This window comes from Homarus americanus, unplaced genomic scaffold, assembly GCF_018991925.1.
Source record: "Homarus americanus isolate GMGI-L3 unplaced genomic scaffold, GMGI_Hamer_2.0 scaffold24523, whole genome shotgun sequence".
NCBI lineage: Eukaryota > Metazoa > Arthropoda > Malacostraca > Decapoda > Nephropidae > Homarus > Homarus americanus.
In genome coordinates, this window is record NW_024744357.1 from 1357513 (window position 1) to 1371575 (window position 14063).

The 14063-nt window shown below is 39.0% G+C and overlaps 2 protein-coding genes across 2 annotated transcripts; both read right to left on the bottom strand.

Annotated features, from left to right (window-relative positions):
* Positions 1–502: 502 nt before the first annotated feature.
* On the bottom strand, positions 503–13803 carry LOC121877726 (cuticle protein 7-like). The gene is made up of 4 exons (XM_042383582.1): positions 13766–13803; positions 13455–13586; positions 13019–13115; positions 503–776 (listed from the first exon to the last, which is right to left on the bottom strand). Exons 1-4 carry the CDS (start codon positions 13775–13777, stop codon positions 586–588), a joined length of 432 nt encoding a protein of 143 aa, XP_042239516.1. The 5' UTR covers positions 13778–13803; the 3' UTR covers positions 503–585.
* On the bottom strand, positions 5456–6394 carry LOC121877727 (cuticle protein 19.8-like). Its single transcript, XM_042383583.1, has 3 exons — positions 6328–6394; positions 6013–6105; positions 5456–5788 (listed from the first exon to the last, which is right to left on the bottom strand). Exons 1-3 carry the CDS (start codon positions 6337–6339, stop codon positions 5540–5542), a joined length of 354 nt encoding a protein of 117 aa, XP_042239517.1. The 5' UTR covers positions 6340–6394; the 3' UTR covers positions 5456–5539.
* Positions 13804–14063: the final 260 nt, after the last annotated feature.

Sequence of the window (14063 nt, forward strand, 5' to 3'; positions counted from 1 at the left end):
ATGTGTGAAACATTATGATACCACGGATGATAGATATTGGGATGTGCGTGTTCCTGCCTTTAATAATTTAACATAAGTAATGCAATGTGCACATTTTTCGTCGCAATTAATGTGATGTTCGGTTACTAAATGTAGCAGGATCAGAATGACACAGAGCCACGCATACCAACCCTCCCGGTACATAACGAGTTGAATGTAGCATTTCGAAAGTCATTGGACCCATCCTGGCAGATACGTTTTCGATATACTGTAACTACCTGATGTGGTAACTGCTGCAGTGACTAGTCAAATTGACCACACACCTAATAACCCTAATTCGCGTGGACCCTAATCGTTATATACCCGTAATTCGAATGGGCTCAGGTAAAAAAGGATCCTAAACATATTTTTTGAGCTTGGGGTTATTAATCACAAGACAGTATTATATGGCAATGACTATCATTATTCGTTCAAAGGTGGGGAGATATATTCTTCATTCTAGGAAGAATTTAAAACTATGAAATCGATAAATTATTTTTTATTCGTGTCAGTTGGTTTGTTAATCCAATGGTCAATAAGCAATGCATTGTAGATCTTCAATTCAATTTAGGCATAGCTGGGTGCTGGCGTGTAGGAGGGCGCAGGAGAGGGCCTGTAAGAGGGTGCTGGGGCGGGCTGGTAGGCTGGGTACAGGGCCTCACCCTCGTAGGTCACCTCAGCCACGTAGCCGGAGTCACCGTCGACGTGGTAAGTCACCCTCTGCACACGACCGTCGGGAAGCAGCACGGAGTAGGTACCCTGGGTGTTGTAGCCGTCACGGGATTCTTCATGGCCGAAGTCGTTGTTTGAGTAATCATCTCTCACGATGTACTGGGTGTTGTACTGGGGAGGAGTCTGTGATCAAAACAGTTAGAGGATTATTATTCTAGAATTCTTGAATATAATTGCATTTTTATCAATGTGTTGTGGCCATAACCGATTATTTCTATATTTTATTCATACTGCATCACGTGAAGTAAAATATACAACGTTATTAGCATGATTTCCATTTTCTTAATCAAAAAATTGTTGAGTCAATAAATAAATTAGAAACTACTAATATGACTCGTACAAACTATGTAAGGTTACTAATATATAAAGTAACTTAACGACCAAAACCACATTTCCATATAAATTGCTACATGATACATCTGGTAGTACCAACTTACGTCAGGATAAGCAGGAGCAGCAGAGTAGGAAGGTCTAGGGTGAGCGGGGGCATTGTAGGAGGGGGCTGGGGTGTTGTATGCAGGAGTGGGGGGGCTGTACTGTCGGTCAGGCCTAGCGAGGGCTGCAGCCACAAGGGCGGCCAATAACATAACCTAAAGGGCGAGACCACAACACTTGTTATAACATATATTTACCTACCATCGATATCCTACAATTATAGGAAAAGTTGCAGTAAACTATAAAAGCATTTAACACTATAAATTCATATATAATCTTGTCAAAACTTGTGAAAGAGAAGTGTATCCACCTTGGTAGTCATGACGGCAGTGAACGGTGAGGGCAACTGATGCTTTCCCAGACAGACTAGTGCCTTATATACCTGCAGCCCTGTTCAAGGTTACGTCACGCTGACAATTATATTATTTTATCCCAGGTAAAAATCTTTTCATGGCGTAGTAAGAGAAATTAGGACTAAAATCAATGTAGTGAAATTAAAATAGTCATAAGGTTGATAAGATTTTAAAGTATTATAAAGGAATTAACTAACCACTCATATATAAACCTAATTAGTATTAAATGTAATGATAATTTTACATATTACTTTTCTCGGTGAAATCAGACAACTGAATATATTGGGACAACAACAAATATAAACATAATATAATCTTTAAATGAAGGGCGTCTAAACAACATATTTAATCTAACCTAACCTAACCTAACCTTTCCTAATCTACTTACGATATATTTTATGATGGCAAATGACATATTAAGTGAAGCAAGAAACTTCACCAAGTGTCATCTCAAAGTTATACTAAGGTGGCTTAAACGTCATCTGCAATAAATAATTTTCAGTACAGTATAATATTTATGTTTTTACATCACATTTTGAAGACTCCCTAAATCTTCTAGCACTCCCAGCTTCAGCTACACTGGGCGAGAGATAAGTAGGTACCCAGGTCGAAGCATTTTTGTAGTCCCACACCGTCTGTTTACCATCCTTTTAAAAAATTGCGTGATTCCTTCTTGACGGAGGAGGAACCAGCCATTGCCCGTATTCAGGCCATCACGTGTGGAGTTCCCCCGCCGGCCGGCCTCTGCAGTGGAATTAGCAACCTCAGAACCAAGTGACAGGCGCACCTCCCACTCAAACTGGGAATCACCCTCAACAGTACCAGTCATCTCAATTCTGTTAGTTGTAGCACTTGTAAGTACGTTACCCCCCCACACTATTATAACTTTCTTTGACCTTCCTTTTTCACACCTCAGTGACGCTGAGTTTTTGCTGTTCCTTAATCAGTACCAATATGCCTACACTGACGATACTAGTGTCGTTCCCTTAGGTGTACAGGATCGTATGTGTTACACCCCCTTTACCCATGGTGTCGACACAATACTCCCTCATATTGACCCTGATGCCTTTCTACAAAACTCACTGTAACTGTAACTATTACTTTCCTGACTCTCCCGAGTTTAGCTCTAGTCTTCTACTACCTCATTCCTTCTCCTTGATTACCCATAACATCAGCAGTATTCCCCTTCATCTAGATACCTTTTTAGATCAGTGTTTATCTTCTATTGCCCACAAATTTGATGTACTTGCGTTCTGTGAGACCAAACTCACTAATGATATTGAACATTTGCATAGATTCCTAATTATAATAGACACTGCGTCAACACATCACGACACAGTGGTGGTGTCGTACTATATGTTGATATTAAGAATAACACTTCTGTAAGAGATGATTCAAAGGGTCAGGAGGCGTACATGGAGAGTGTTTTCACTGAATTACGTAACGACACATGAAATATCCTAGTAGGAGTAATCTACAGAAGACCCCACACTAATGTAGGGAACATTTAATACATCTTGATACATTTTCGGAGCTTATCTCTATCTTAAGTTCAAAGAGGAAATTTTGCTACTTTACATGAGATTTCAAACTTGATCTATTAAAATCAGAAACCGACACCTCAGTATTAGATCTTCTTGCTACCTGTCATTCTAAGCTCTTCTTCAACACTATAACCAAACCCACTAAAGTAACTGCCACCTCTGCCACTGTGATAGATCATATCTGGACTAACAACACTCCTAACAATCTTGCAAGTGGAACTATTTATGACAATATCGCAGATCACTTCCCAGTTTTTGTCATGTATAAAACAGCCACAAGACCTGAAAGGTCTAGTAGAGTCTCAGTACAATACAGAGACTACTGCACCGACAACAACTCCTTTTTGAAAACAACCTAAGGAATGCTAATTGGGATTTTGTCTATGCCTCCGACAACCCTAACGTGAAGAACTGCAACTTCTCTTGCATCTTCAATACTTGCTTTGATAAATGCTTCCCCCTCAAGAATAAGTCAGTGAAAACTGTATCTGTCTCCAAACCCTATATTACAGGTGAAATCGAGGCATTAATAAAAGAAATACACAAACTCCAAAGGAAATTTGCAAAAAGACCCATAACTTTCGGTGATGCTTACCGAAGTATCAGAAATAGAGTAACTCAAGCATGCCAGACGGAGATATTATATAAATAAGCTCGACTCAGCATCGGGCAACAATAAGAAAACCCCCCACTCAACTTTTATGATAAATGATTCAGTTATACTGGAACCCTCCCTCATTGCCAACCACTTCAATGAATATTTTATTAATGTTGGCAAAAATCTTCCAGAGAGCATCCCTGATCACCATGAGGAATTTAGAGCCTACCTGCAAAACAGATAGCAAAATGAGCTGTTTTTATCCCCTGTCACAGCAGATGAATTATTGACCCCCATAAAAATGTTCAAAGATGCAGCAGCAGGTGAAGACAATATACCAATGAGCATCATTAAGAAAGTAGCCCACTTATTACTACCTGTTCTCCTACACATTTGTAACTCCTCCTTCACTAGTGGTGTCTTTCCGTATAAACTGAAAACTGCTAAAGTCCACCCAGCATATAAAAAATCTGGGACAAAGTACTTTTCAAGAATTACTCCCCATATGAGTCCTCCCAGCCTTAAGTAAGATACTGGAGAAGCTGGCATGTAGTAGACTAAATTCATTCTGCAGTGTCAATAACATCCTTACAGACTCTCAGTTTGGATTTAGATCTAGAAGGTCAACTGAGAGTGCTCTGCTGCTGCCCTTTACTAATGACATCTTAAACTCAGTTCACAGTCGGTATATTCCTGGACCTCTCTAAAACCTTTGATACTGTCGACCATACCATCCTCCTTTCAAAGCTTGAACATTACGGCGTTAGGGGCTTATCCCATAATTGGTTTACCTCATATCTGTCTAATAGGAAGCAGTATGTCTGCTATAATAATCATCAATCTGACTCCTCATCAATTTTGTATGGCGTCTCTCAAGGCTCCAATATCGGCCCTGTACAGTTTTTGTTGTACATAAACGACATAGTCCACTCCAGCATACTCATAAAATACAACTTACTTGCAAACGATAGTAATTTCTATGCCAGCAACTCAGACCTCCATTCTTCGATGAGAACTATGAACACTGAATTGGCCAAGGTCAGGACCAGGGTGATATGTAATAAACTGACCTTAAACCTCGAAAAAAACACTACACAATCTTTCACAGAAGGAAAAACTTACCCCCAGAGCAACTAAGACCAACCCTCATGCGCTCACCTCAGTCCCAGACCTCTATAAAATATCATGGTGTGAATGTGTGGAACTTATTCCCCCCCTCCCCATCCGAGCAGAGACTACGCTCCCTTCCTTTAAATCATCTCTTAAAAGTTATCTATTGCCTAAGTATTAATATTGTTTGCAATGCCCACTTTATATTCCTGCTTTTATTGTCCCACCAAAACCGTTTTATCAGAAATTATTATGTAGATAGATAGAAATTACCTTGCAATAAATATATTTGCCAACAAGACATGATACTGACAGCTATATCATCTTGTTCCACCTTAATACAACCCATGTGGTAATGCTTCCTCCCCTTATCATATTTATATATAATTATCGACTTCACTGTAAAGTAGGTATATACTTAGAATATAAATGTAAAAAAAAAATGAAATTAATAAAATAAATAAATATCGATGTGATAACCGTGGTATCATTCTGAGATGTTCTTATTACCACCATGCTATGTGTACTATTCCAGATGATACTAAATATTACATAATACTTCCTTGAAATAAATGTACAGTATATATCAGGTGCCTTAAGGTTATTGGATTAATATGGTGTACAGTATATGTCTACCTCAATATAAAGGATATAGAGAGTATCCATAGTATCTAATTATTTTTATTAAAGTAAATTAGTAAATAAATATGATTATTTACACCCAATTAATCGTAAATTTTCAGGTCACTTTAAGTATAGGTAGGTGCTGGCGTATAGGAGGGTGCTGCGGCTGGGTACAGTGCCTCACCCTCGTAGGTCACGTCAGCCACATAGCCGGATTCGCCGTCGACTCTGTAATTCACCCTCTGCACACGACCGTCAGGAAGGTTCACCGTGTAAGAGCCCTGGGTGTTGTAGCCGTCACGGGATTCTTGTTGACTGAAGTCGTTGCCAAATTCGTCCCTAACAGCGAACTGAGTGTTGTACTGGGGAGGCGTCTGTAGGAGAGAGACAATATTTATAACATTACCACATATTATATATCAAACCTGTAGTCCTTCTTTTGCCGTTTTCGATGTGTTTTCGTGACCTCCCAAAAACTATTTCATATTGCTGAGAAATTAGTGTCATCTGTGGTAGTGAAATTATTGTGCAAAATTAATTCACAATGAATATTCATAATTCTACAAGTTGCAAGATAATGCTTGTAGTACCAACTTACGTCAGGATAAGCGACAGCAGCAGAGTAAGGTGAAGAACTGGCAGTGTCAGGCCTGGCGAGGGCTGCAGCCACTAGGGCGGCCAAAAACACAACCTACAGGACAAAAACATAACACCACAACACTTATAACAACACATAATACTTTAAAGTTCTCAGATTATTTCATGACCTATTGGAACACTGAAAGTTGTGTGTGTGTGTGTGTGTGTGTGTGTGTGTGTGTGTGTGTGTGTGTATGGGTGTGTGTGTGTGGGGGGGGGTGTGGGTGTGTGTGGGTGTGTGGGTGTGTGTGTGTGGGTGAAGAACGGTAACCACCTTGGTAGTCATGACGGCAGTAAACTTTGCAGTGGACTGTTGCTTCACTAAACAGACCAGAGCCTTATATACCTGCCAGGTTCCGCCCAAAGTCACGTTACATTATTTGTTCTTGACACAGAGGTATTTGTGGCCAGGTAGTGGTGGTTAAAAGTATAGTAAGAGAAGTGAAGACGGAGAGTGTTTTGGTAGAAATTGTAATATGACTATGTACAGTATATATATATATATATATATATATATATATATATATATATATATATATATATATATATATGTGTGTATATATATATATATATATATATATATATATATATATATATATATATATATATATATATATATATATATATATATATATATATATATATATATATATATATATATATATATATATATATATATATATATATATATACACACATTATATATATATATATATATACATATATATATATATATATATATATATATATATATATATATATATATATATATATATATATGTATATATATATATATATGTGTGTGTGTGTGTGTGTGTGTGTGTGTGTTGATAATCACATACAAAAAAAACACGAAGTTCCCAAGCGCTTTCGCTTAATTCGCATCTTCAGGGGTGAGCACAGACTGAGTAGTTAATAGCAAGGTCTATTCTTTTTCATTTAAGGCACCGACTCTCTCTTTCTCTCTCTCTGTCACTCCCTTTATATACCTTATTCGTCATAGCTTGTATACATACTGTATAGCGTGAATGAGCCTCGCCTGTCTACTGAGTACTTCAAACTTCTTAACTTCATCTCCCGTCTATTAGCTGGTCATTTCCTGAAGATTTTTTTGTCGTTAAATCTGATCGACACTTTCCCTCTACAATAAGCAGTCGTACTTTGATTTGAGACTATCAGTTCGTTTCCTTACCTGTCACTGTGTCTTACACCTGCCATAAACGTTTCCGGAACTTAGGTTTTTTTTTTTTTTACCTTTTCTACCACCTGTTGTCCTAATCAACACGTGTGGCTTCCTATGGAGTTATGAGTTCTCCTATTAGGTGGGGATTTGTAAACATGTTGACATTTTTGTTTAGTAGAGTTCAGTGTTAATTCTATCCTTTTGAATATTAAAGAGAAATCCATTATAGCATTGAAGGGTGCACTACCAAAGGCCGCTAACCAAGGACTATTAGGAGGCGAGCTCTTTACTCACTAAGCCTAATTTAATTTCTATATTATTATTGTTTTAACTTTTTTTGATTATTACAAATGTCATAATGTCGTCAGCAACATAAAGGTGACTTATTGTAGAAGTCAATGTTTCTTCCCTTCTAAGTGACGCTTATTATTTCCCATTACAGATGTAGAGAGTTGGAGAAAGTCTGTCACCTTGATGTAGTCCTTTTTCAGTTTCCAGGACAAATAGAAGAAGATACAGACAATACTGCAGTGTGTTGATAGTTGTTTTACATAATTTAAAATTTCGAAAAATAGGTTAAGAAACAGAGAAAAAAGACAAAACTAAGGCAAAAAGAAATATGGACAGAAGAAAGAAATTAACGAAAAGTTAAAGAGAACTGATAATACAAATATCAGAAAAGTTTAGAAAAAGAAAGAAAGAAAGAAAGAAGGCCTACTAGAGGCTGGTGTGGAAAATTGAGTTGTTTTTTAAGGTCTTGAAGGACACTTTCTAGAATGACGTGTGTTAAACCTCATAAACAAGCATGAAATTTGGCATGATCGTACCCTTGGGGCAACTTGTCAAACCTGCCTGATTGGCCATTTTGAAATCCAAGATGGCTGCTATTTTTCAAGATGGCTGCCAAATTGACCTTCGAAAGATGATTTTTTTTTATAGAAATTGATGTAGTTGGTCAATCTAAATGATCTTACTGTCGATATGTACGTTTTCAAGCATGCTCAGATGATTTTTTCTATTTCTGATACGTTCAGATATATATTTGTCTTATTTATGACTGGTTTTATGTACAGGTTTTATGTTTTTTCCAACTAGGTGACGGTAGCATACAGAGGGTCTCTGCATGTGAGGGAGTGATTGTCGGGCACTATCAGGGCACACTGGTGACATCACTGCTGTGCAACCCAGCATTGGGTTCAGTGTCAGCTAAGAAAAAGCATGTCATACTGCAACAGTTTAGTGTCCCAAATGCTGCTTAATCAACCCCAAATCTGTTAAGCAGCCGCACCTGAATTGGCAGGATGTGCCAGCGAGGGAGAGCCGAGCCAAGGATAACGGGGTTTTAGTTATCTGGATGGTGTACAGATCGCACGGGATTAATGACACTGGATGAACGATCGGACTAGGTGTAGGGCAAAAGACATGAACCTAGTTGTATCCCATACTAGAAAGTGCCCATCAGGGTGGCAAAAGGATAAATCCTCGGCCCTGAAGATCAAAAATAGTTATGGACATAAAATCTACCAACAAATCATTCCTCACTGACTGGGCAAAGTGTTGTCTTTGTCAACGGGATAAGAAGGAAGATCTTAAGTCTCCACATGCAAATTCTGCCAAAAAAGGAGATGACGGTTACAAGAGCTTGGCAAGGAATATTCCTCTATTTCATTCAATCAATGCACTGCCAATCAAGCTTGACCCTGCAAGACTTGTTGAAGATGATGGGATAGAGGAGACCTTGAGGAGAAACAAGGCACAGTGTCATGAGAGTTGCAGACTTCTGTTCAACAACGCTTTTGATGCCTATGCCAGAGAAGACATCCTGCCCATAGTGGAATTCTATGGTGCCAAATACAATAGGGTGGATGTAGTGTTTGATGTGTACAAAAAGACAAGTCTGAAGTCTGAAGCCAGGTCGAAACGAGGACAGGGGATCAGGAGAAGAGCTACAGGAACCAGTAAGACTCCCCAAAACTGGAGAAGCTTTCTGCAAGATGACAAAAACAAGACAAAACTATTCCATTTTCTCGCGGAGAAAATGTGTGAAGCACAGATGACAAGCATGGTGGTTGTGACAAAGGGAGAAGATGCCATTAGCAACACAGAGAAGTCCCTAGAAGTTGTGGCTCCATGCTGTCATGAGGAAACAGACACATGAATATTTGTGCATGCTAGGGATGCAGCAATGGAAGGTAGCAAGTCCCTCATCGTCAAAGCCAATGACACTGACTTGGTTGTCATAGCAGTATCTGTACTGCCATCACTACAGGAACTCGGTCTTGATAACATGTGGATTGCCTTTGGCCAAGGAGCCAGTCATCGATGGATTCCAGTTCATGATGTAGTTTCTGCGATAGGGACTAAGAAAGCTAGTGGGATCCTATACTTTCATGCTTTCACTGGCTGTGACGTTGTGTTTGCCTTCCGTGGGAAAGGAAATAATTCTGCATGGCAGACATGGAATGTCTGTGATGAAGTTTCAGAATCATTCACCAAACTCAGCCAATGTCCAACAACAGTTGCTGATGTTGACCTGCAGAAGCTGGAAAGATTTGTTGACCTCATGTACGACAGATCTAGTGCAGCCACTGGTGGAGATGAGGCAAGACTAAATCTCTTTTCCCGCAAGCAGAGACCATATGACTCCATTCCACCAACCCAGGCAGCCCTCAAGGAACATGCAAAGCGGGCTGCCTACCAGACTGGTATCATCTAGGGCCAGGGAATAATCTCCAATCCAGAAACCAGCAGTCCTGTCAGCTGGGGATGGACGCAGAAGGGAGAGGCATGGCAGATACGTTAGACAACTCTTCCCCCGATTGCGACATGCTGTCAGGAGCTGACCAAATGTTCCTGTAAGAAAGACTGCAACCAGAGATGCAAATTCTTTCGCTCTGGACTTTCCTGCACAGCACTTTGCAGCTGCATATGTGAACAGCAGTAAATGCACAAAGATGTACTGTCAGGAGAAGTCACAGGAACCAGTGCTAATAGTGAGTACTTTGTTTTTTAGTAAGTTCTTTTTTGTTATATTTTTTTACTAAAAGTGTTATTTTATGTGGATAAAAATGTTTCAATGGACTTAAAACTATTAAAAAAATCATCTGAACATGCTTGAAAACATACATATCGACACCAAGATCACTCAGATTGACTAACTGCATCAATTTCTATAAAAAAAAAACTTTTGAAGGTCAATATGGCGGCCATCTTGAAAAGTGGCCGCCAACTTGGATTTTTAAATGGCCAATCAGGCAGACTTGACTAGTAACAATTAGAGAATTACCATGCCAAATTTGGTGCTTGTATCACCATTTGCATGATTCTCTTGAAAAATTGCATTTAGCTGCCCCTCTACTACTCCGACCACATAGTTGGCAGGGGCAATCCCCAATGGAGGTTCACGGTGCTTAACAAGCACGTTGAACAGACTTTGTGAAGAATAGAACAAAGTCTAGTATTAATTTTGTTGTCTAGGGTTCGATTCTCGACTAGTGAGGTATTTCATATATATGCATATATACATACTGTATATATTACTTCTTATTTATTATTATTTATTCTTTTTTACGGGGACGAGCCCACCCAGGCACAGGTCATTGACCCAAAACGGGGTCTAGGGGGCGAAAAAATAAGAATAAAAATAAATTAAAAATAAAAGAGTAAAATAAACAATTAATCTACACTACAAAGATGCCGGAAAACTATAATTTTGAAGTGAGACAAATTGTATAAGTATGGAAACACAGAAGACAGAGCATTCCACAGCTTGGCAGTGTTAAGAAAGAAGGATGTACTAAAGGGTTATTCTAGTGTGATCGACATCTACACAGAAACGGGGGGCACCGCGGGCATGACGATTGTTACGAGCCCACAGCCTTGCCAGCGGTACACAGGATGCCAAATCAATCGGACATTGCCCGTTAAAGCACCTGTAAAAGAGAGAGAGAGAATGAAGTAATATTGCGGCGAAGAGAAAGGGAAGAGAGATTATTAACTAAAGGAGGAGAGTTAATAAGACGAAATGCCTTTGATTCCACCCTATCTAACAGATGGACAGAAGAAGAGCCACCCCAGATATGATAGCAGTACTCCAAGTTAGGACGAATGAATCCCTTATAAACTTGAAGCAACTGCCACGGCATCTGTACAGCACTCCCAGTTTTCGGGAGGCAGCTTTAGCAAATGTTGTGGACGTGTGGCTTCCATGACATACTTTAGAATTTGGCAGAATAATTGCGTCCTGAAATGCAATTGGTGGTAGATTTTCCATTTGGAAAGTGCAATTGGTAAATATTGTGTTTTATTGCTAATGAATTTAACCAAGTTTCTACCTCCCCTCTCGGAGATGCTGCACAGTTCCGCACTGAAAGCTGAAACGATATAAGCCCCAGAAACAGATCCAGCTTAAGAATTAGAGGAATGGGAAAATGTGAAGATGAGTGACGAGCAGAATCATCAGCGCAAGAATGGACAGAACCAGACGTAGTGCGAAGGAAATCATAGATAAAAATATGGAAGAGAGTAGGTGAAAGAACAGAACCCTGTGGGACACCACTATTGGTAGAGAAAGAGCGAGAGATCGATCCCTCTACAACAATTGCCATGGATCGGTTCTCAAGGAAGATAAAAATTAGAGAACAAAATGGAGGAGAGAAACCATAAGAGGGAAGTTTAGAAAGCAAAGACGTGTGCCATACCTTGCCAAATGCTTTGGAGATGTCGAGGGCCACGACGAAAGTTTCCCAATATTCCCTAATAGTAGGAGAAAAGATCACCAGTAGATCTCGCCTGGCGAAAGCCATACTGGTGAGCCGACAAAAGAGAAAGGCGTTCAAGGTGACGGAGCAAATGATGAGTTTAAGATAGTTTCGAAAATCTTAGAGATGGATGAAGTTAGGGCAATGGGGCGATAGTTAGAGGGATTAGAATAGTCACAGGGGCCAGAATTTCAGGACATTCCCTCAGAACACGAGAGGGTATTCCGTCCAGTCCATGCGTCTTCCTCATATCCAAACTAGATAACGCACCAACAACCCTACGAGTGGAGATTATAGGAAAGTGCATAGGTTCAGTAGGAGGAGCAGGAGTAACAGGGATAGAGTTGGCTATAGATATATATATATATATATATATATATATATATATATATATATATATATATATATATATATATATATATATATATATATATATATATATATATATATATATATATATATATATATATATATATATATATATATATATATATATATATATATATATATATATATATATATATATATATATATATATATATATATATATATATATATATATATATAATATATATATATATATATATATATATATATATATATATATATATATATATCTTGATAAAATCACACGAGAAAAGGGAAACAACGGAGCACCTTAGCAGAAATATTAATTTCTGTCCCACGATGATGAATTCTCAGAGTAACTACCAAATACTAAGAACCCCAAAAGTGGGAAAAAATATGCTAATATTACAAAAACAACTTTATTTCTTGCCGTTCTATATATATTTGTGCGCTACATTGTTAAAGCCTCAAGAAGTTGGAAGTGAACTTTAAATTGAAGGTCTAAGCGTCAGAGGGTGTCAGGGCAGGCCTGTATGAGGGTGCTGGGGCAGGCTGGTAGGCGGGGTACTGGGCCTCACCCTCGTAGGTCACCTCAGCCACGTAGCCGGAGTCACCGTCGACGTAGTAAGTCACCCTCTGCACACGACCGTCGGGAAGCAGCACGGAGTAGGTACCCTGGGTGTTGTAGCCGTCACGGGATTCTTCATGGCCGTAGTCGTTGCCGGAGTAGTCGTCTCTGACGGCGTACTGGGAGTTGTATTGGGGAGGAGTCTGTGACCAAGACAGTCAATATATTATTATTATAAATCCTCAATACATTTAGGTCAATACTTGTTCCCATGACTGTTGTGATGTTCATTGTCTCCCGCATTCATGTTTTTTTATATCGTTTCTTGAAAGTAAATTTCTGAAGCAGACTAGTTTTTTATTTGTTCGTGAATATTCCTCTTGCAGGTATTGCTGAAATACCGCACATTAATATCCTGTTTTTCTTCCTTTTTATTATTGAAAATTTAAGTAATATTAGGAAACAAGACAATTTTATTTCTCTTTGTCTTATGGGCACACTTATTAACAGCATACAAGATGCTTCTCGCAATACCAACTTACGTCAGGATAAGCGGGAGCAGCATAGTAGGAAGGTCTAGGGTGAGCAGGGGCGCTGTATTCGGGAGTGGGGGGGTTGTACTGTGGACCAGGCCTGGCGAGGGCTGCAGCCACAAGGGCGGCCAACAAAACAACCTACAGGACGAGACCACAACACTTGTTATAATATATCAGTCTCAACTGTCTCGTCTGTAAATAATTCTTGACATAAAAAAATATGAAAATGATAGTCTACACTATACCACTGTACAGTACATAAATCTCTTAGTACAAATCATCTCCATCAAAGAATTGCAGACGAGAGATCTATTCACCTTGGGAGCCATGGTGCTATGAGAATGAACTGTTGATGAGACTTGTTGCGTGAGGCGGACCGAAGCCTTATATACCTGAAGTCCCGCCCAGGTCATATGACGTAGCCAGTCTAGGGAACAGGGCAGCTTTACTATTCTTAGAAGGTAATAAGCATGTGATGATGAAGGTTACCAGATGATATTTTGTGATAATGACAAGAGGGAGAAAAAAAATGATAATTTTGTTGAGAAAGGCATAATGAGTAAATTAGCACTGTGGTAATTACAGAAATATTAATACAAATGAAAGTTCTGATGA